Source organism: Pongo pygmaeus, chromosome 1 (genome assembly GCF_028885625.2).
Source record: "Pongo pygmaeus isolate AG05252 chromosome 1, NHGRI_mPonPyg2-v2.0_pri, whole genome shotgun sequence".
Taxonomy (NCBI): domain Eukaryota; kingdom Metazoa; phylum Chordata; class Mammalia; order Primates; family Hominidae; genus Pongo; species Pongo pygmaeus.
The window spans coordinates 100788648-100809376 of record NC_072373.2 but is presented as its reverse complement, the minus strand read 5'-3'; the positions used below and the strand labels follow the sequence as shown (position 1 = coordinate 100809376).

The window sequence follows — 20729 nt, the reverse complement described above, 5'->3', positions numbered from 1 at the left end:
GAGCCTGAACCTTTCCCTGGGTGTGTGGTCACTCCCTAATTTTACCTATATATGCAGTTATTCTTGAATATGTTATCCTTTAATGTCTGGCTCCCAAAAGGGGAAAAAGAGAAAAATTGAGGGAGGGTGAAAAAAGGGTACCATCCCTTTAAACTTTCTGGAAGTTGCTTCAGCTTAGGGTGAGGACCTTGCTACAATGGGGGAAGGTACAGCAGTAGCTGCCAGCCTCTTTGTCTCTGTGCTGCAATCAGCCATTAGAGAACAGAGCCCCAATGTGTGTGTGTGTGTGTGTGTGTGTGTGTGTGTTTGTGTGTTTTGAGATGGAGTCTTGCTCTGTCGCCCAGGCTAGAGTGCAGTGGCATGATCTCAGCTCACTGCAGCCTCCGCCTCCTGGGTCAAGTGATTCTTGTGCCCCAGCCTCCTGAGCAGCTGGGATTATAGGTGCCTGCCACCACACCTGACTAATTTTAGTAGAGACAGAGTTTTACCATGTTGGCCAGGCTGGTCTTGAACTCCTGACCTCAAGTAATCCACCCACCTCGGTCTCCCAAAGTGCTAGAATTACAGGCATGAGCCACTGCACCCGGCCCAGACCCCCAATATTTGGAGACAGCATCCTTTTTGCCCATTCTGGATCCTGAAAGATGTGTGCAGCTTACTGTAGGAACACAAGCTGACTGCCTTGCGGGTAGTGTTGGGTAGCTGCTATTGTGCTAAGGGCTGAAATTGACTGAAATTACCTACAATTTACCATCTGGGCCTTCCTCTGGAAGTTGCAAGCCTTCAGTAGGCTCCAGAGTTCTGACATATTTACATCAGACAGATCCTGCCGCTGCAGTTGTTGTGTAGATTCCAGGTGCTTCTCATTCCACCATCTTCCCAGGATACCCTCTGACCTTCTGGATTTTGAATTCGGTCAAGCTGTTCTGTAACAGCTGGGGTGAAAGCCAACAAAGATCCTGCTAAGAAAGCTCCCTGGAAAAAAAATGTTCAAAAGTAACACAAATATCAAACTAGAAAGAAATTGATTTAGGAACCGAACCCAGGTTGTCATGGTGAAAAAAGGGGCAGAACCTTAGCTACCAAACTGCAGCCTGGGGTATGAGGTGACAACCATCGCTTTTTTAGTTTGGTTTGGCTAGCAAAGGTGGCCTTGTTATATAAATAAAGCCACTCAGGTAGTCAAAACCTTTATTTTCTTTTTTTTCTCTCTCTCTTTTTTTTCTTTTTGAGAAAGAGTCTTGCTCTGTCGCCCAGGCTGGAATGCAGTGGTGTGATCACAGCTCACTGCAAGCTCCGCCTCCTGGGTTCACACCATTCTCCTGCCTCAGCCTCCCAAGTAGCTGGGACTACAGGCGCCCACCACCGTGCCTGGCTAATTTTTTGTATTTTCAGTAGAGACGAGGTTTCACTGTGTTAGCCAGGATGGTCTCGATCTCCTGACCTCATGATCCACCCGCCTCAGCCTCCCAAAATGTTGGGATTACAGGCATGAGCCACCGTGCCTGGCCCTATGCCAGGCTAATTTTTAAAAAAATTTTTGTAGAGGCAGGGTTTCGCCGTGCTGCCCAGGTTGGTCTCAAACTCCTGAGCTCAAGTGATCCAACCACCTTGGTCTCCCAAAGTGGTGGGATTACAGGTGTGAACCACTGCACCTGGCCTCTAAATCCATATAAATCAATTATTCACACATCAAGCAGAATATTCAGGATTTTTTTCTTACAATATAAATGATGTGGAAAACTGGAGAACCAAAGAAGAACACCAAAAAACTGTTAAATTTTTCATTAGAAAGAAAATGACTTCATGACAGTTGTTAAGACAATGATAGAACTTGGGGAAATATGTATTCCTTGATGTTTTCTATGCATTTGCAATAATAAACAATGAAAATATGGTTGAATTTTAGAAAGAGATAGGCCTGTGGTATTGTCACAAGGGTATACAAATACTGAGAATGACTGCTGAGGCAGTGCTCTCCATTGGTGGTGACCTTCAGAAGAGACCTGTGTTTCCACATGGCCTAGACACCTGGAAGGCAGAGATCCTAATATTCCATGACATCCCCACCTTCTAATTCTGATTGTGACTCCAGACCATTATCTGGCACTGGGTCTTACCGCGGGCATTCTTATCAGAGTCTGAACCACAGACAGTACCTTGGAGTCTAAGCTTAGGCACCTTGTGCCTTGTTTTTGTGGCTAAGGATTCTCAGAGTTGTGGGATGCTGAAGAAGTTTATCCCAAAAGTAAGTTATGAATCAGGTCTGCTTTCTTTTGACTCATTTAACTCCTTTGTTTAATATAAAGAAATTTTATTGAGGTATAATTTACATGCTATAAAACTTACCCATTATAATTGTACAGTTCAATAATTTTTAGTAATTTACCCAAGTAGTGCAACCATTACCATAATCCATGCATTTGTTTTTAATTTATTATTTGTCTGGGTTTATTCTCCCTAGGCTCTGATTCTACTTCCTCCACAAGCTTCATCATGGCAGTATCTCCCACCGCTTGTTTTTGTCCAAGGGCAGAAATGAGCATCCTGGAAACCAATCAGTACTTGCGCTCTGAACTGGAAAAGTGCAAAGAGAACTTCTGAGACCTCACAGAGAAATTCCTGACAACCAAAGCTACTGCCTACTCCCTGGCCAATCGCCTGCAGAAATATAGTAGGTCCCATAGGGGCATGGTCACCAAAGTGATAAATGATGTCCATCTTTCCTCTGTGAAATGAAACACTGCAGACTTTATTCTCTATCAAAATTAATTTTATCCTAACTGCACTCCCAGAAAGGTAGAAGTGGGCATTTTACTCTCAATTTGCCAAGGACAGAAAAACTGAGGCACAAAGGTGTAAAGTTCCTTTCGGCCGGAACCACCATCTTCCAGTAATTCGCCAAAATGACGAACACAAAGGGAAAGAGGAGAGGCACCCGATATATGTTCTCTAGGCCTTTTAGAAAACATGGAGTTGTTCCTTTGGCCACATATATGCAAATCTATAAGAAAGGTGATATTGTAGACATCAAGGGAATGGGTACTGTTCAAAAAGGAATGCCCCACAAGTGTTACCATGGCAAAACTGGAAGAGTCTACAATGTTACCCAGCATGCTGTTGGCATTGTTGTAAACAAACAAGTTAAGGGCAAGATTCTTGCCAAGAGAATTAATGTGTGTATTGAGCACATTAAGCACTCTAAGAGCCGAGATAGCTTCCTGAAACGCATGAAGGAAAATGATCAGAAAAAGAAAGGAGCCAAAGAGAAAGGTACCTGGGTTCAACTAAAGCACCAGCCTGCTCCACCCAGTGAAGCACAGTTTGTGAGAACCAATGGGAAGGAGCCTGAGCTGCTGGAACCTATTCTCTATGAATTCATGGCATAATAGGTGTTAAAAAAAATAATAATAAAGGACCGCTGGGCTATTAAAAAAAAAAAAAAGGTGTAAAGTTTGCAGGGCGAGTGTAGTGAGGAATAGAGACTAAAACCTTGGTTTAGGCATGAAACTGTCTTTCCCTTCTCAGCAATGAATATCAGATTCTACAAACATGTAACATCACTGTTGGTTAAAACATCTCAGGATTCTATTTAAACTTTTTTAAGAGCACCCATTTGCAAAGCACTGTGCCAACAGCACCAGGGATGAAAGAAGTGATAGTATACACTATCTGCCTTGAAGGAACTTAAAACTACCTATTCTCAACTGAGTCACAGGTATGTGGAGATGCAAACTTCAATAGCAGACATGGAGAAAACTCTGTGATACCTGGATCAAGATTCTCTTCCCACGTAAGTTCAGATAAGCCATTCCTCATGTTCTGGTTAGATTGAGGGTATTTCCAGAAAAATCAGAGACTTTGTAACACCCTTTCTGTCTCTCTCTGAGTATCAACTTTACAGACAGCAAGCAACTGCAGGTTGATGTCCAGGATCAGAGCTATGAGACATATGGCCAAAAGGAGAACAAGGCCAAGTGGAACAGACTGCCATTCTCAGCAGAAGGCCAGGCCAGGTTAGGGGCTGACTCTTTCCTCTCCACAGTTAGCTCTCACATTTTTAAATCCACTGTAAAATCCCAAACCTGTTACTAATAGTCGGGGAAAGGGGAAGCTATAATGACAAGGAAACATGGGAACAAGGGCATGAGAGGAACAGGGATATTAGAAGAGGATTCTGGTTAACATTGAAATTGAGTTTGCTTTCCAATTTCTACAATTATTTTTAAATAAATCATTGTGTGGGGGGTGCTTAAAAGTTGCTGTCTAACTTATTGTCATAGAAAAGTAAAGCCAAAAGCCCACTTATGAAAGAAGTGAAAAGATGAGCTTTGGTTTGTGGAAAAACTAGTTTAAAAAAAAAAACTTCATTCATTATAATTGTAGGAAAAATATTTCTCAAGCTAGAGAAGAAGAAAGATATTACCTAAGACCTTAGTATAAAGGTATTATTGTGCAGTGATTAAAGAGCATATACCCTAGGGCCAAATTTCCTGGGTTCAAATCTAACTTATCATCACTGTGCCTCAGTTTTCTCATCTGTAATGGTAAGAGAGTAGGAACTATCTCTTTGGATAGTGGTGATGATCATATGATGATAATTCTTAAAAACCTACTGCAACAGTACCATGACAAACACTATGTGTTGGTTCTCCCTTTAAAACACTATTAGCATTTGGGCATATATCATTTGGATCTTTCTCCTCCATATACAGTTTTACACAGTTGTATACAGATAAATGTTTAAATCTTTGAAATATTTTTGAATTATTGAAACTCTTGAAACAGGAGAACCATCAGTCCTACAGTTCTTAGTATCTTCCTAAACACACAGGAAGTCATTATTTCATGCCCTTATGTTCATGTTTTACTTAAGAGGCTGTAAGCCTTGGTGAATTGGCCTTAAGATTTGAAGTCATGGCCGGGTGCAGTGGCTCACTTACTGTAATCCCAGCAATTTGGGAAGCCAAGGTGGGCGGATCATTTGAGATCAGGTGTTCGAGAGCAGCCTGGCCAATATGGTGAAGCCCTGTCTCTACTGAAAATACAAAAACTAGCAGGGTGTGGTGGAGCACACTTGTAATCTCAGCTACTTGGAAGGCTGAGGCAGGAGAATAACCTGGGAGTCAGAGGTTGCAGTGAGCTGAGATCGTGCCAGTGCATTCCAGCCTGGGGAACAAAGTGAGATTCCATCTCAAAAAAAAAAAGAAAAGAAAAGAAAAGAAAAAGATGTGGAGTCAGACCCCATGGGATGTGAATTCTGACTGCTTCATTCCAGTTGAATCATCTTGTCAAGTTACTTTATCGGCCTGTGGGCTTTTCTTTCCTCATCTCTAAAACAGGGAGTAGTTGAGAGACTGAGGAATAAAGATATGGAAATCCCAGTGTAAAGCCTGGTACTGGGGATACTTTTATCCTTGAGATAGACCCTGCCTCCTGCCCTGCAGGCAGTGACCACAGCAGCATGTCCACCCTTCCATGATGCAGGCATGTCTGTCTTTTCTCAGAGTGTGAAGAGTGCAAAGACCTTATAGAATCTGTGCTGGAGGAGGAGCTGCAGTTTCAGGAGAGGGAGCTGGCGAAATTGCCGAGGCCAGCTGCAAGGCTCCGGTAAGGAGGTACCTCTGTGGGAAGTGTATAAATACTGTTTGAAGTGGGGCAGCTCAGGCAGGTAGAACAAAGAGCAAATTTGTGCAAGGAGAAGGGTAGAAATGTATGAGGCAGGCACAGAACTAGACTAATACATAATGAGGCTATGGTCTAGATAGGTCTCTAGGGTTTTCCATTAAAGAGCATATTAGTAAAATGGAGACAGCTGCCTGCGTTGGAATACTAGCAATGTGGCTTCTATTTGTGTGTCCTTGGTCAAATTTACTGCACTTTTCTGCATGTCATTAACCTAGGCTACCTCATTTATAAAATAGAAATACTGACAGTATCTACCTTAGAGGGTTATGAATATTAAATGCACAACTGCAAGTAGTTAAAACCATCTCTAACACATATAAAACTCTGAACAACTATTTTCTGCAAGTATTATATTTGTTCCCATTTATAGATGTGGTGATTGTCATTAACATTCTCTATAACAGATATTTTCAAACTTTCCAAAGTGCCTTTCATGATAAGAAAGTTTCTCCTCCAAACTTTTTAAAAAAAGTATTATACTAGGTGGAGTATTAACTGGTAGGGTTATTGGGTAGATAGATGATTGAGCAGCTGTTGTGTGGAAAATGAATTAGTAATTCACTCAGGACCAGCATTGACTATCCTTAGAGGGTTTCAGACATAAGGTAGATTGTAGTATTTGAAACTTCTTTTAATCCTTTGTTGAAATGAAATCATAGAAGCTCAAATGTATAAAACTCACCAAAGCAGAGATATTTGATTGAAGGGGGGATAATTCTGGAGCCCCTGTTTCTCCCCAGTATGTGTCTTTACTTCCCCTGACACTTTCTAGTAACTCTATGGAATAGAGTTTGAAAGAGGACCTGCAGGTAACTACTTAGAAGAATAGCAGGGAGAAAATTCAAGCATTAGATAGGGTAGATGACTGTAAATGTTCAGTCCAGCTCTGGGATTACATGGTTCTAAACATTAACTGAATAACTACTTGTATGTGTATACATACTACTGGGTGCTGTAAGTTGAGTAATAGGTGGCACTGTCTTTAGACTCACAGGGCTCACACTCTACATTGGAACCCATGTGTATTAGTCCATTCTGACACTGCTATAAACATGTATCTGAGACTGGGTGATTTATAAAGAAAAGAGGTTTAATCGGCTCATGGTTCTGTGGGCTGTACAGGCTTCTGCTTCTGGGCAGGCTTCAGGAAACACAATCATTGCAGAAGTCGAAGGGGAAGCAGGCATGGTCTTCACATGGCCAGAACAGGAGAGAGAGAGAGAGCAAAGAGGGAGGTGCTACACTTTCAAACAACCAGACCTCATGAGAACTCACTCACTACCACGAGAACAGAAAGGGGGAAATCCGCCCCCGTGATCCAGTCACTTTCCTGCAGGTCCCTCCCCCAACATTGGGGATTACAATCCAACATGAGGTTTGGGTGGGGACACAGAGCCAAACCATATCACCATGAGAAATATTTGAACAATAATTAGACAACAATGAAATCCCATATAGAGTAATGAAATTACTACTCAGAACATTACTTTTTTGTTTTTGCGATGGAGTCTTACGCTGTTTCCGAGGCTAGAGTGCAGTGGTGTGATCTCAGCTCACTGCAACCTCCACCTCCCAGGTTCAAGCGATCCTCCTAGGTCAGCCTCCCAAGGAGCTGAGAGTACAGATGCACACCACCACACCAGCTAATTTTTGTATTTTTAGCAGAGATGGGGTTTCACCATGTTGGTCAGGCTGGTCTCAAAACTCCTGACCTAAGGTGATCTGCCTGCCTTGGCTTCCCAAAGTGCTGGGATTACAGGCGTGAGCCACTGCGCCTAGCTGGAACTTTAGTTTTAACTGTCTTCTTACTGATTATGGTCTATCTTCATGTCATTCAAAAGAATACTGCCCTTCTTGACCTTTTCACTGATTTTTCTTTTTAACTTTCAATTAATACCAGAGGTACCTGCCCAACACTTCTGAATCTGGCTTTTTTTTTTTCTGCCAGTTACTGCATAATGCTTGATGTATATTGTATGAAAATGTACTTGGGCTAAAGTGAGGAACCAAAGGGGCATCTTTTTAAAGCAAAGTTAGTAAAATAACAGACAAACCCAAGGCTGTTTCTTCATTCCTTCTGCCACAGGCAAGTCACACAACTTGTACAAGAATTCATCTTGGGCCAGATGTGGTGGCTCATGCCTGTAGTCCCAGCACTTTGGGACACCAAGGTGCACGAATCATTTGAGGTCAGGAGTTCAAGACTAGCATGGCCAACATGGCAAAACCCCATCTCTACAAAAAATATATAAATTATCCTGGCATGGTGGTGGGCCCCTGTAGTCCCAGCTACTTGGAAGGCTGAGGCAAGAGAATTGCTTGAACCTCTGCGGAGGCAGAGGCGGAGGTTGCAGTGAGTCGAGATCATGTCACTGCACTCCAGCCTGGGTGACAGAGTGAGACTCTATCTCAAAAGAAAAAAAGAAAAAAAAGAATTCAACTTGGGAGTTCCTTACAGGGATTCTAAGAGATCTCTCCTCTGAAACTTCTATAACCTCTTATTCACTACATTCCCTCTTACATTTTACTCTTCTTTCCCACCTTAGGATACATGATCCCTTAATTCAGGCTCAGGCTGAAGAACTGACCCACTTACGACAGAAGATACAGGAAGGGAGAGGTGTCTGCTACCTTTTCATCCAGCATGTGAAGAACACAGTCAAGTCTTTTGAGGGCCTTCTCAGGAACACTGGCATTGCCTACTACCAGAGACAGAGATTCTGTGAGCAACTGGTACAAGGAAGCCAGCTGACAGAGATCCTTATCAGAAAAGTTGCCACAGGTAAGTTGGCTACAGGCTCTAAAGACCCTTAGCTCCTCCCAAGTGCCCCAAAGTGGGGAGAGAAAATGCAAAGTTATCTCCATTGTAGATTTTATTTTAGTTTTGACTATGGTCCTTAATCTGCATTCTATTGTTTTCTCTTTAGAGCACTCAGGTAATCACTTTTCATATTCTTTCAAGAGTTCTGAGTTTTGTTTTTTATTATGAGACAGAGTCTGCTCTCTAACCCAAGCTGGAGTGCTGTGACACAATCTTGGCTGACTGCAATCTGTGCCTCCTGGGCTCAACCAATCCTCCCACCTCAGCCTCCCAAGTAGCTGGGACTACAGGTGTGTGCCACCACGCCTGGCTAATTTTCGTATTTTTTGTAGAGACGGGGTTTCTCCATGTTGCCCAGGCTGGTCTTGAACTACTGAGCTCAAGTGATCCACCTGCTGTGGCCTCCCAAAATGCTGGGATTACAGATATGAGCCACTGTGCCTGGCCTGAGAGTTCTTAGTTTCAATCAGTAAGAGAGATAGAGTATAGTGGATTACTTCATCTTGATGAGCATAAGAACTCACCTTCATTTCTGGAAGATATTTTTACTGGATGTAGGATTCTAGTTGACAGTTTGTGTTTTTAAAAAGTGTTTGAAAAGTGATATTCCACTGTCTTCTGGCTTACATTGTTTCCAACAAGAAGTCTGCCATAATTCTTATTTTTGTTCCTCTGTACATAATATGTCTTTTTTCTCTGGCCGCTTTTGAGATTTTCTGTTTATCACTGGTTTGAAGCAGTTTGGTTAAGATAAGACCTTGTATAGTTTTATCTTTTACATATTGTTTTACTTTATTTAGTTTCTTGCATCTGCATGTTTATAGTTCTCATCAAATTTGAATAATAATGACATATATAGTCTTATCTATGGCATATACGATATATTATATTTGGCATATATACATCAAATATATATAATGTATATTCTATTCTTTCTCTCTATCCTCTCCTTCAAAGACTCCAGTTATATTTGTATTAGCTGCTTTGAAATTTTACCACAGCTGACTAATGGTCTGTTCATTTTTGTTGTATCTATTTTTCTCTCTTTGTTTCTTTCTATTTCCATGTCTTGGAATTGATTAATCTTTCTTTAGCGGCATCTAATCTGCTGTTAATCCTATCCAGTGTATTTTCATCTCAAACTTCATTTTTCATCTAAATTTAATTTATGTCTATGTCATTCTTCATCATTTCATATTTTGCTCTAGCTTCTTTATTTTATTTTATTCTATTTTTTGAGACAGAGTCTCACTCTGTTGCCCAGGCTGAAGTGCAGTGGTGAGATTTTGGCTCACTGCAACCTTCACCTCCTGGGTTCAAGTGATTCCTGTGCCTCATGTGCCTCAGCCTCCTGAGTAGCTGGGGTTACAGGCACATGCCTCCACACCCAGCTAATTTTCATATTTTTCAGAGAGACAGGGTTTCACCACATTGGCCTGGCTGATCTCAAACTCCTGACCTCAGGTGACCCACCCACCTTGGCCTTGCAAAGTGCTGGGATTACAAGCATGAGCCACCACACCGGCCTAGCTTCTTTAATACAAGGAATGTAGTTATATTTGTTTCAGTGTGCTTGTCTACAGATTCTGTCATCTGTGTCCTTTTTATTGTTTTTTAATTCTCACCTGATGTGTCCTTTCTAAGTCAGTTTATGTAGATTGATTTTTTTTCTGCTTCTTTTCATGGATTATAGTTTTCTGTCTCTCTGCATTCCTAACATTATTTGATTTGGGGTTAGACATTGCAAATTGTAACTTATTGAGTGCTGGATTTTTTTGCATTTTGTGTTAAAATTCTTTTAGCTTTGTTTTGGTATACAATAAAGTTACTTAAAAATAATTTTCATCTTTTCAAGCTGGCTTTTTAATTTTTTTAGGCAGGATAAGAGAAGCTATTAGTCAACAGCTATTTTTTTCCCACTATGGAGGCAAAATGACTTTTAAGAGACTAGACCTTATTTTTTAGAGTAGTTTCAGATTCACAGCAAAATTGAGCAGGAAGTACAAAAAGTTCCCATATACCCCCTGCCTCCACACATGCATATCCTCCTAGACTATCAACATTTCTCTCCAGAATGGCACATTTGTTACAGTTGATGAACTTACATTGACATGTCATTATCACACAAAGTCCATAGTTTACATTGGGGGCAATACTATTTTGAAGATTCTAAGCCAGTGATCTCCCACAGATTTGGCACCAGGGACTGGTTGCATGAAAGACAATTTTTCCACAGACAAGGTGGGGGTGAGGTGGTAGGGGTTGGGAATTGGGTGTTTTCAGTATGAAACTGTTCCACCTCAGATCATCAGGCACTAGTTAGAGTCTCATAAGGAGCATGCAACATAGATCCCTGGCATGTACAGTTCACAATAGGGTTTGTGCTCCAATGCTAATCTAATGCCATCGCTGATCTGACAGAAGGCTGAGCTCAGGTGGTAATGCTTTCTCACTGGCTGCTCACCTTCTGCTGTGCAGCCCCATTCCTAACAGGCCATGGACCAGTGCTGGGGGTTGGGGACTCCTGTTCTAACCAATGCTCCCTCTGTTAAAAGGGATTTTCACTCTAGATGATGGAAACACCAAGTGTTGCAAGCTCTGTGTGAGCTACAGAGATTATTCCTTTTGGGAAGTTCTTTGCCCTGCTTTGCATAATTTCCTCAAATACATGTACTAATCAGTACTTAGCTGAAGATTGAAGACAGATATCCAAGACATTCTATCTGTGCAGCAACCTAGTCTCTAGTCTGTCCTGTGGTGTCTAGCCACCCTGACTTCTTCAAACTTACTACCAGGCTCTGCCTGGGTCCTCCCTCCCTGCTCTATCTCAGGCAGCAAACTGGAGCAATCATAGGGCTCACCTCTTTTTTTTATTATAGTACTGCACTATATCCAATGTTGAAGCTAGAGTTTAAAATACTTTTTCCAGTTTCTTAGTTGTTTAAGGTGGAGGACAAATCAGGTCCTTATTACTCCAAATTGGCCAGAAGCAGAAGTCTCCATTCCATCTTTGTGGTCAGAAAGAAGAGTATGACAGAAGGCAACTTGTTAGAATGGGAAGACCCATGGGCTAAGAATCAGCATTACCTAGGCTCTAGTCTCAGCACCGTATTTACTAACTTTGTGCAAGTGATTGATCCTTCTTGAATTTCTGTTTCCTCATTTGTAAAGTGGGTCAAATCATAATTCCACAGCTGCTGTACAGATCAGTTGAAGTAGTATCTTAATGTTCATGAGTGTATTTCTCTTTCAGGGTTATTTATTTATTTATTTTCAGGTCCCAATAAACTGTCCAAATCTTTTGGGGTTAGTTCAGGCACTGTATATAGTAGAAGCTGGTGTTAGAAAAGTTGATTTATACTGGAATATTTTTTGTAGAATCAACCCAATGCTCACTAACAAACTGAGAAGAAAAAAAAAAGAATTACCCTCAAGAACATCTGAGGAAGCACAACAGGGACAGACTTGAAGGCATCTGAGCAGTCCTCTGGTTTTGGAGTAGAGGTAGGACAGGGCTATTTGTCCTCTCAGAGACTGGAGCAGGTTCTGTGTGTGAGTACCAATGGGACAAACAGTCATGGTCTGGCAACCAGCCTGTAGCAGGAAGGAAGGTTACAACTGGAGAAGTGCAAAGGGCAGCCAGGCAAGTATTCTTTGAGCTGGGGAACAAAAGACATTTTAAACTTTTTGCTCTGCTTCAGGCAGCTGACATCATGGTGATGATTCACCACATCAGGAACACCCTGTCCAGTGGGCTCAGGCAAGCCTGCCACACCACTTCTCTAAAGACACAACCTGAGGCCTCCTGCAATAATTCTCACAGAGCATTCTGAACACACGTGTAAAGTGTTATGTCCCTGATCATATAGGCCCCATGTGTGCAATGTGTGAAATGGGACCTGCTTAATTTCTGAGTAGCTCTTTCTAATTTTGGTTTGCAGAAAATCACAACGGTAAGAAAAATGAAGACAGGCAAAAGCCACTGGCTCCCAGGTAACTCTAAATGATGAAGGGGCTGATAATGGACTGACCAAATCTAGAGAGAATTCCAGAAGCAAGGACTCAAGAGGTGAAAGATCCCAGATCTAGAAAAAGCAGAAACTGCTGATTGTTCCTTTTTTTGTTGACTGATTATACAATGTGTCCTTTTAAAAATGGTTCTCTGTTCTCTTTGCAATTCTTGTATTGGTTCCTAGTTTCTAGTAATTTCTCACACTTAGTTAACTAGTCAGTCTTACCGAAAAGTAAACGAACCAGGAATCCCTGGTTTCTGTATCTTTAAAACCTATAGGGTTACAAACCAAAGTGAGATGCCTATCTGGTTTCTGCACAGTTGTCCTGAATTATGTTGGCAGATATTTTATAGCCAGAAATTTACCTTGAAAACTAAATTGAAACCATACCAAGCATTTAGAGCTAGGGGTCTAAAATCTGCAAAAGCCCTGGGAGGTTGCATTGTCTCAAGAGCCAGTATTCAATGGACCACTCCACATCATATTAAATAAAATTTGAACACAGCATTTTGAAGCCAATAGTATGGGTCACTGTGTGTCCTGTGTGCCCTGAGCATATTGTAGAGTAGTTGTTGAGGCTGCTGCCTTATCTGTGTGTTATGAGGTCAATGCACTGATCACTTGCTGTTTTCACTTCTATACTAACTCTAGGCACACTCTACTCCCAGTCAAAAGTGGACTGTATACTTCCTCTTTGATGTGATGGTCCCTTTGGGTTTGGTGCCTCTTCCATGAGCTTCAGATCAGAACTAGCTCTGAAGCTGTGGTTCCAGGCTGCCTTGGTTTAATACCTTGTCTTGCCTACTCCACCTGGCTCAAGAGGGAGGTCCAGGAGGAAGAAATGGATGAAGTCCTGGAGGACTCACTAGATGAACAGTATCTGACTCATTCCAGCTGCCATGACTCCCACCAGCTTCCCAGCAGCAATGCCTTCCTCTTTGATGCACAGGAAGACCCCTCTGCTGTGGATATAGCCAGTAAGTGCTCCTTTGATAAGAAAAATAAAGCTCCATCAATCTCTCAGTAGCTCCTACATTCTACATGCTCACCACCTCTGTCTAAACTGAGAGATGTTATTCTCTGCAGGCAGGCCCTAAACATTCACTTTAAAAAAGTGATTAGGCTGAACACAGCTCTGGGATCAAGTCTCAAGTACAGGTCCCTGGTGGGTAAGGCAGACTATCTGCCACTACTGCCACACATGTACAAATCCGTTTAACAGATCTTCTTTTTAAAATGGGACATCTTATCTTTCCTGAAATATATATATTTTTTGAGACAGGGTCTCTTGTTCTGTCACACAGGCTAGAGTGCAGTGGCATGATCTCGGCTCACCACAACCTACAACCCATGGTCAAATGACCCTCCTACCTCAGCCTCCTGAGTAGCTGAGACCACAGATGCATGCCACTACTCCTGGCTATTTTTTTGCCTTTTGGTAGAGACAGGTTCTTGCCTTTTTGCCCAGGCTGGCCTCAAACTCCTGAGCTCAAGCAATTCACCCACCCCTGCCTCCCAAAGTGCTGGGATTGCAGATGTTAGCCACTGCATCCACCCTTCCTGAAATATTCCTGATAATTATAGTTCCTGAACAGTTTTCCCAAGCTCTTCTAGCCATCCAAAGAATGTTGGCAGGCTTGTCCATATGTTTGGAGGTGCAGTTATAATGGTTCCTGGGTTTCAAGCTCCAGTCTCCATCTCCCCTCAGATGCTTGCTTTCCCATAAGGTTCCATCTGACTACTGGAATATCAGGGGATTTCCACAAAGACAAGACTTTGATCTTGGCAACCCTTTGGTAAATAGCCAGGGTTCTCAATCTTTGTACAGCACCAAGGTATTTTTAAGACATCTGTTAGTTTAGTCTCAGTGTTGTAATTCCATCTAAATAAACAATGAGGCTATCTGCTGGAGAAAAGGCTGAATCTAAGAGCAATGCCACCAGCATGCCCTCTTCCCAGAATAACTCCATGCTAGCCATTGGAGCTTCATTAACTATATAAGAGCCCTTTGTGTTGGTAGCCTCACTGGTGTGAGTATAGATTAAAACCTTGACCTATATCTCCTCTCCCTTACTTGAATGTTTGACTTCACTTTGGGGGCAAAAGTTTGGATTGTTAGGAGATTATATGCTTTATATACTCTTCTATGCAATAAAAAGAGATTGTATTAATTCACTCATTGAGCTTTCATAGTAATATAAGCCATATTAGGCTTGTCATTCTGTCAGTGATGGGTGTAAGTATGTGGCTTTAATTAGTCATACCATCTTCTGACAAAGGTATCCTTGTTTCTCTTTCCAATTTCACAATAAGGTGCAGAAGAAGGTCTTTACCATCTGTTAAAGATGTTCAGGGCTGGGCACGGTGGCTCACACCTATAGTCCCAGCCCTTTGGGAGGCCTAGGTGGGTGGACCCCTTGAGGTCAAGAGTTCGAGACCAGCCCGGCCAACATGCTGAAACCCTGTCTCTACTAAAAATGCAAAAATTAGCCAAGCATAGAGGTGCATGCCTGTAGTCTCAGCCACTTGGGAGGCTGAGGCATGAGAATCCTTTGAACCTGGGAGACAGAGGTTGCACTGAGCCAGGATGGTGCCTCTGTACTCCAGCTTGGGTGACAGAATGAGACTCTATCAAAAAACAACAACAACAACAAAATATGTTCAGGAGAGAGATTTTGTAGAGAAGAGGATATTCCCTAATACCTATAAGTCATCTCAAGGAGGTGGTCGTACCTTTCCTAGTGCTAGAAAAGCCCTACTCAGAGACCTTCAGCGTTTTCCCACCTCCTGTCAACCTGCCTTATACTTCCCATATCTCCATGTGGGAGGCATCCCTGTGGAGTTTGCTTAGCACTTGGCCATGCTTTGTTTGAAACCTTAAAAGCTCTTAAAGAAAGTTGCCTTATGTTCCCTGATGAGAAGATGAAGTTGGCAAAAGAATGGTGAAAGGCAGGGATCTTGATGAGAGGCCCCTGACTACCCCTTTAGTGATCAGCATCTTCATTTCCCATCTCATTCCATGTCCTGGTGGAATGGTTGCAGAAGATGAGATCCAGAGCCAGCGGCAGCACCTGAAGGAGACCCTTTTCATCAACAACTGCCTGTGAGAAAAGCTTGAACGTCAGCAGCTTTGATGAAGAAAATGGTAGGAGAGGCCCAAGTCGGCCTGCTTCTGGCAGTATGTATTTTTCTAAAGGAGTGTGACTGGGGCAGAGTTTTATAGATTTCAAGCACTTTGACATACTTTACTTCACTTATTGATTACAAATGTCCCAGCTAGAGAGGTAGGGCAGCTACTATCATTCCTATTCATAGGTAAATAAATAGGCTTAAAGATTTGCCTCCATCTTAGAGGTATCTACCTCTAAAATCATTCTTGTGATTCCTAAGCTGTCTGCTGTTTTCTGTCTGGGGCTGTACACTGCCTGCTGTCTCTCTGCTTCCTACGTGATTGGCATTCAGTAGAACCCAGGTTTCTGAGCACCTCATGTAGCAGAATGAGAGTCTCCTCTGCTGCCATCCTCATCAGCTTCCCTTATGTCTTGGTTACTCTTCATTTTACCACCCAAAGGTGGTTCTCTCCAACCCCCCTCCTCTTAGATTGCTCTCACACAGAGGCCATCATTTCATAACATTGTGCTGGGCCAGAAGAACCGTAACCAGGTCCCTTCCCATACCAAAGCAGCAACTATTTTGGAAAAGCCTCCTTCATATTGCAGCCATTGGACATGATAATACATGTGATGTGCTGGCATTTGTTGAGAATCATGTGAAAATTAAGCTTCCACCCCATCACACTAAAGTTCCAGCCCTCCACGGGTTTTTCCCTAGGCTAAGATAGAGAGGAAGAACATGAAATGTGCAGAAAGCATTCTCTTAAGCAAACGTGTATAACTTGCCTAAATTGTAATTATTTCCTGGAACAGGATGCACCTCTAACCTCTACAGGCAGATCATAGATTCCATTGTCCAGCTGTATAATGAAAACAGAGTTCTCAGAGAAGAATACCCGAGACTCCCCCGACTTGCCTGAATCAAATTTCCAGAGGTAAGTGGTGAAAGGCCACAATATGAAGTCACTCTCAGATGGGTCCCTTCTCTTGCCACACTCCGCTGTAGAAACAAAAGAGGACAGGGAGGCCAGAGCTGCTCAAAACCTTATAACCCACAATTCTCATAGTTATTCTCAACTTAGAGAGGGCTGCTTTCTAGACGCACCCTCTCCAGGCCCCCAGACTGCCAGGCTCCAGGAATAAGTAGCTCTGAGAAATACAGTATTTTGGTGCAAGCCACACTCCACTATTGCAAATTGGAGAAGAGAAGGACAAACTTAAAAGGTGAAAAGATTTAAGAGAACAACATGGTGAAACACAGTCTCTACTAAAAATACAAAACTTAGCTGGGCATGATGGCACGTGTCTGTAGTCCCAGCTACACGGGAGGCTGAGGCAGGAGAATCATTTCAACCCAGGAGGCAGAGGTTGCAGTGAGCCAAGATTGTGCCACTGCATTCTAGCCTGAGTGGCAGAGCATGACTCCATCTCAAAAAAAAAAAAAAGAAAAAGAAAAAGAAAAGAAAGAAAGAAAATATTTAAGAGAACAGTTATTTTAACTGAATACATTTTGTCAAGATTAAATCAACTTTCCCCTAGAATACTGAAAGAATAAGCAATCACAATTTAGATTCTAAGTTACTGGTCTTTGAGAAAGTGTGAAAACCAAAAAGGTGCCACGAGCCAAAAAAGAGCAAAAGTCCTAATTTTCAAACTGATGAAAATAAAGTACTAAAAAATTGAAATCATCATAGTTCATCTTGGTCCTTGGCAAAATACAAATTTATTGATTGAAATTATAATATCCTAGCTACCTTATTGTGCCTAGCTCTTACCACTGAGGAGAAAAACCAAACGCAAACAAAAGTATGTTCAAATTGGCAAAAATGTTTACAAACCTGCAAAATCTCTTCAGCCTATCCCTTAAACTCCAGACTTGGTATTTACTAAGCTCTGCTGTGTACAATACCCACCTTAATATCCATTCTTGCACAAGTTCTATTAGGTATAAGCCAAGATCACATGGGATTTTTTTTTTTTTTTTTTTTTTTTTTTTTACCCTCTCATGCCTATGTTTGCTTTTGCTTCCAAAGACCCTTCTGAGTAAGGACTGTCCTCAGACTACTGGAATCACTTAGTCACAAGCTTGCCTGAGGCTCAGAGCTGGCAATACCTGGGAGTTTATGTCAATCCCACAGCACCCAGCAACCCTGCCTGCAAAGTATTTACCCATGATTGACAGGTGCAGGTTTATGAAAGCCCAGCTCCTTGACTTGAGGGGTGCCTTTGTGGTGAATTAGCTTTGGGAAAAGGGAATCCAGAGGCCAACTTTGTAAAAATCCAGATAGGTAAATGGAAAGAAATCTTTGCCTTGGAAGTCCAATTGAGAAAGATACTGATTTACTTTGGACTGTGAAAAGAGAAACTAAAATCTTTACTTTCTCATGGGAAAGAAGCCTATGGTGAAAGAGAAACAGAGAATGGTGGGAAATAGGGTGGGTCTACTCAGTAGCTTTAAACCATTCTGTCATATTATAAAGCCTGGTGAGGTTTTAACTAAGTGCCTGGACTCTACACATAGAGATTCTGATATAAATCCCTCCAGGTGGGTAGAAGCCACTAGTCGTCTTAAAAAGCTCCCAAGTAATTTTAACATGTGGCTAAAGATGAAAAGGACCAACTATCTACTAGAATGTCAAGTCACCAGCATAGCAGTGTCCCAAATGTGCAGCTACCTCATAGAAAAGGCTTAACCCCACCCATTGATGGAATTTGCCTTCCACTCTCCGTGGTCTTGTTTGCCTAGCATGGAGAAAAAGAGAAGACAAAAAGAGGTAGATGGATAGATTGAACCTATAATTTGCCTATGTAGAGCAGTTTCTCGAACTTTTCTGACCACAAGATGCAGTGAGAAATATATAATTCTTTGTGATCAGTTTTTAAAAAACCTTTTATTATGTGTAATCCACCCTTCCTAGTATTTAAATAAAGCCTGTAGTAGTAAGCAGTCCACTATATTGATTTCACAACCAATAAGTTGTTCAGAATTGCAATCAGAAAATTTTTACTTTTGGCCAGGTGTGGTGGCTCGCGCCTGTAATCCCAGCACTTTGGGAGGATTACCTGAGGTCGGGAGTTTGAGACCAGCTGGACCAACATGGAGGAACCCTGTCTCTACTAAAAATTTTTTTAAAAATTAAAAAAAAAATTAGCTGGGCGTGGTGGTACCTGCCTGTAATCACAGCTACTTGGGAGGCTGAGGCAGGAGAATTGCTTGAACCCTGGGGGTGGAGGTTGTGGTGAGCCAAGATTGTACCATTGCACTCCAGCCTGGGCAACAAGAGCAAAACTGTCTCAAAAAAAAAAAAAAAGAAAGAAAGAAAGAAAGGAAAAGGAAAAGAAAGAAAGAAAATAAAATTGTTTTCACTTTTGCTCCGCCTTTTCATCAAGCAAAATCCCAAAAGAACATTTACTGTAAAAGAACATTGACTATAAACATCTTTCTGTGAATCCTTATTTCTGTCCCAGCCACCATGACCCAATAATCTCTAGAGCCTGTTAGTGTTCTCCAGATTAAAGCCTTCCCTCTAACTGCTCCTAAACTCTGTGATGTAGTGGAAAAAGTTTGAGGTCTTGATTCTCATCCCAGGTTTTTCACCTACAGATCATATGGCCTTAGCCTCTTGACACCATTGTCTCCTTATGGCCAAAGATGGAACTGTACTTGGGTGGTATCTGAGCACCCTGTTGGCTTTGACATTCTAGGGCTCTTCCCTTGGCACCACTCCCTTATTTAAAAGGAATAGGATGTGGACTTAGGAGGGTTATTTCTCTGCAAACTATCCTCTCTTTCTTATAACAAGCTATTTCTGAATGTGCACATTTGAGGCTAAGCAAATCCCTTCCTGGGAGGTGTGAAAGACCTTTATTTCTCTCCAGAGGAGTATTATGGAGGTGGTGGAGACCTAGCTAACTCATCTGCAGCAGCTTTGAGCAAGGCTTTTAGAATCATAAGGTGGCTGGGGTCCTGTGTCCTACACCACAGGCCAGCTAGTTCATTTCAGGAGACTTTCTTTTCAATCTATTATTACTATCTTCTTCTAGACTGTAGTTCACTACCAGAGATTATCCACTTAGCTGCACTCAGTTTGCACCTGGCCTTTATCACCACTTAGCTCTCACTCCAGCCTCAGTTATGTATCAGCAAGACCTCACCAAAGATTATTGTTTCATTGTATGTGTGTGTGTTTTTGTTTGTTTCAGGTAACAACTAATGTTGGAACTATGGAAAGCTCTTCTCTACTTTTAACAAAGCTTAGTCACAAACAGTTCCCCAGTTGATGAGAAAAACTAAAACAGCAGAACAATTGAAAGTCCAAATCTGAAAGCTCCATCTCTGAGAAGCAAATTTTACAGCCACTCCAGATTTGTATTCCAAATGGATAGTTTGATTGTAGAAATCACATCCCTTCAGCCTGCAAATGTGATAACTGCCCTAGGCATCTAGACAGTGATGCCTAGATCCATAGATAATCCCCTTTCCCCCAACCTATATATAACTGGAGTCAACAGCAGCTAGAGAAAAATGGCAAGGACTTGGAATCAAGATTAAGTTAGAATAACACTGCTGTAGACTGTTTATCAGCTCTTCAGCATATGTCCATTTTCCTTGAAGAATGAGCATTTAGAAACCTCTGTCAATAAAGTTTATTTTACACACATTCTCTTGCCTGATTTTTTTGGACAAATCACAACTATAAAACTTTCTTGCTCCAGCTAAAAGCGGGAAACTCAGTCACATATGTGTTCACCACATGTATACCACAGAATGGTAGCAACCAGTCTGAATGCATCACTTGATTCCAAAATTAAATGTTAGCACTCAGTAGTGAAACTACATGTGTCTCCAACTCTGGAAGCCCCAGGCAAGATACTCCTGTTTCCTGCAAGGAAACAGATCTATAAGCAGGGCAGCAGTCTCACACATGTACATTCCTGGGAAACCCAAGGAAACAATGATAGTGACGCAGGACAGGCGAGCCCCAAAACTGGTTTGTAGCCTGGGAAATTTCTCCCAGACTGTAGTTTCCTTGGCTTTGCCAAGGAAAGAATTCAAGGGCAAGCCGCTGGTGAGAGAAAGCAACTTTTATTGAA

General features: G+C 41.9%; 2 protein-coding genes across 2 annotated transcripts; both read left to right on the top strand.

Annotated features, from left to right (window-relative positions):
- The first annotated feature begins 2118 nt into the window (after nt 1-2118).
- On the top strand, nt 2119-4016 carry LOC129028585 (large ribosomal subunit protein eL21-like). The gene is made up of 2 exons (XM_054474281.1): nt 2119-2248; nt 2465-4016. Exon 2 carries the CDS (start codon nt 2907-2909, stop codon nt 3387-3389), a length of 483 nt encoding a protein of 160 aa, XP_054330256.1. The 5' UTR covers nt 2119-2248; nt 2465-2906; the 3' UTR covers nt 3390-4016.
- LOC129028583 (neuroblastoma breakpoint family member 6-like protein) lies at nt 2497-20295 on the top strand. Its single transcript, XM_054474279.1, is given in 8 exon segments — nt 2497-2674; nt 5508-5610; nt 8235-8470; nt 12451-12502; nt 13417-13499; nt 15565-15700; nt 16449-16570; nt 19839-20295. Coding segments are annotated over 6 exon segments (717 nt in total). The 3' UTR covers nt 15630-15700; nt 16449-16570; nt 19839-20295.
- Nucleotides 20296-20729: the final 434 nt, after the last annotated feature.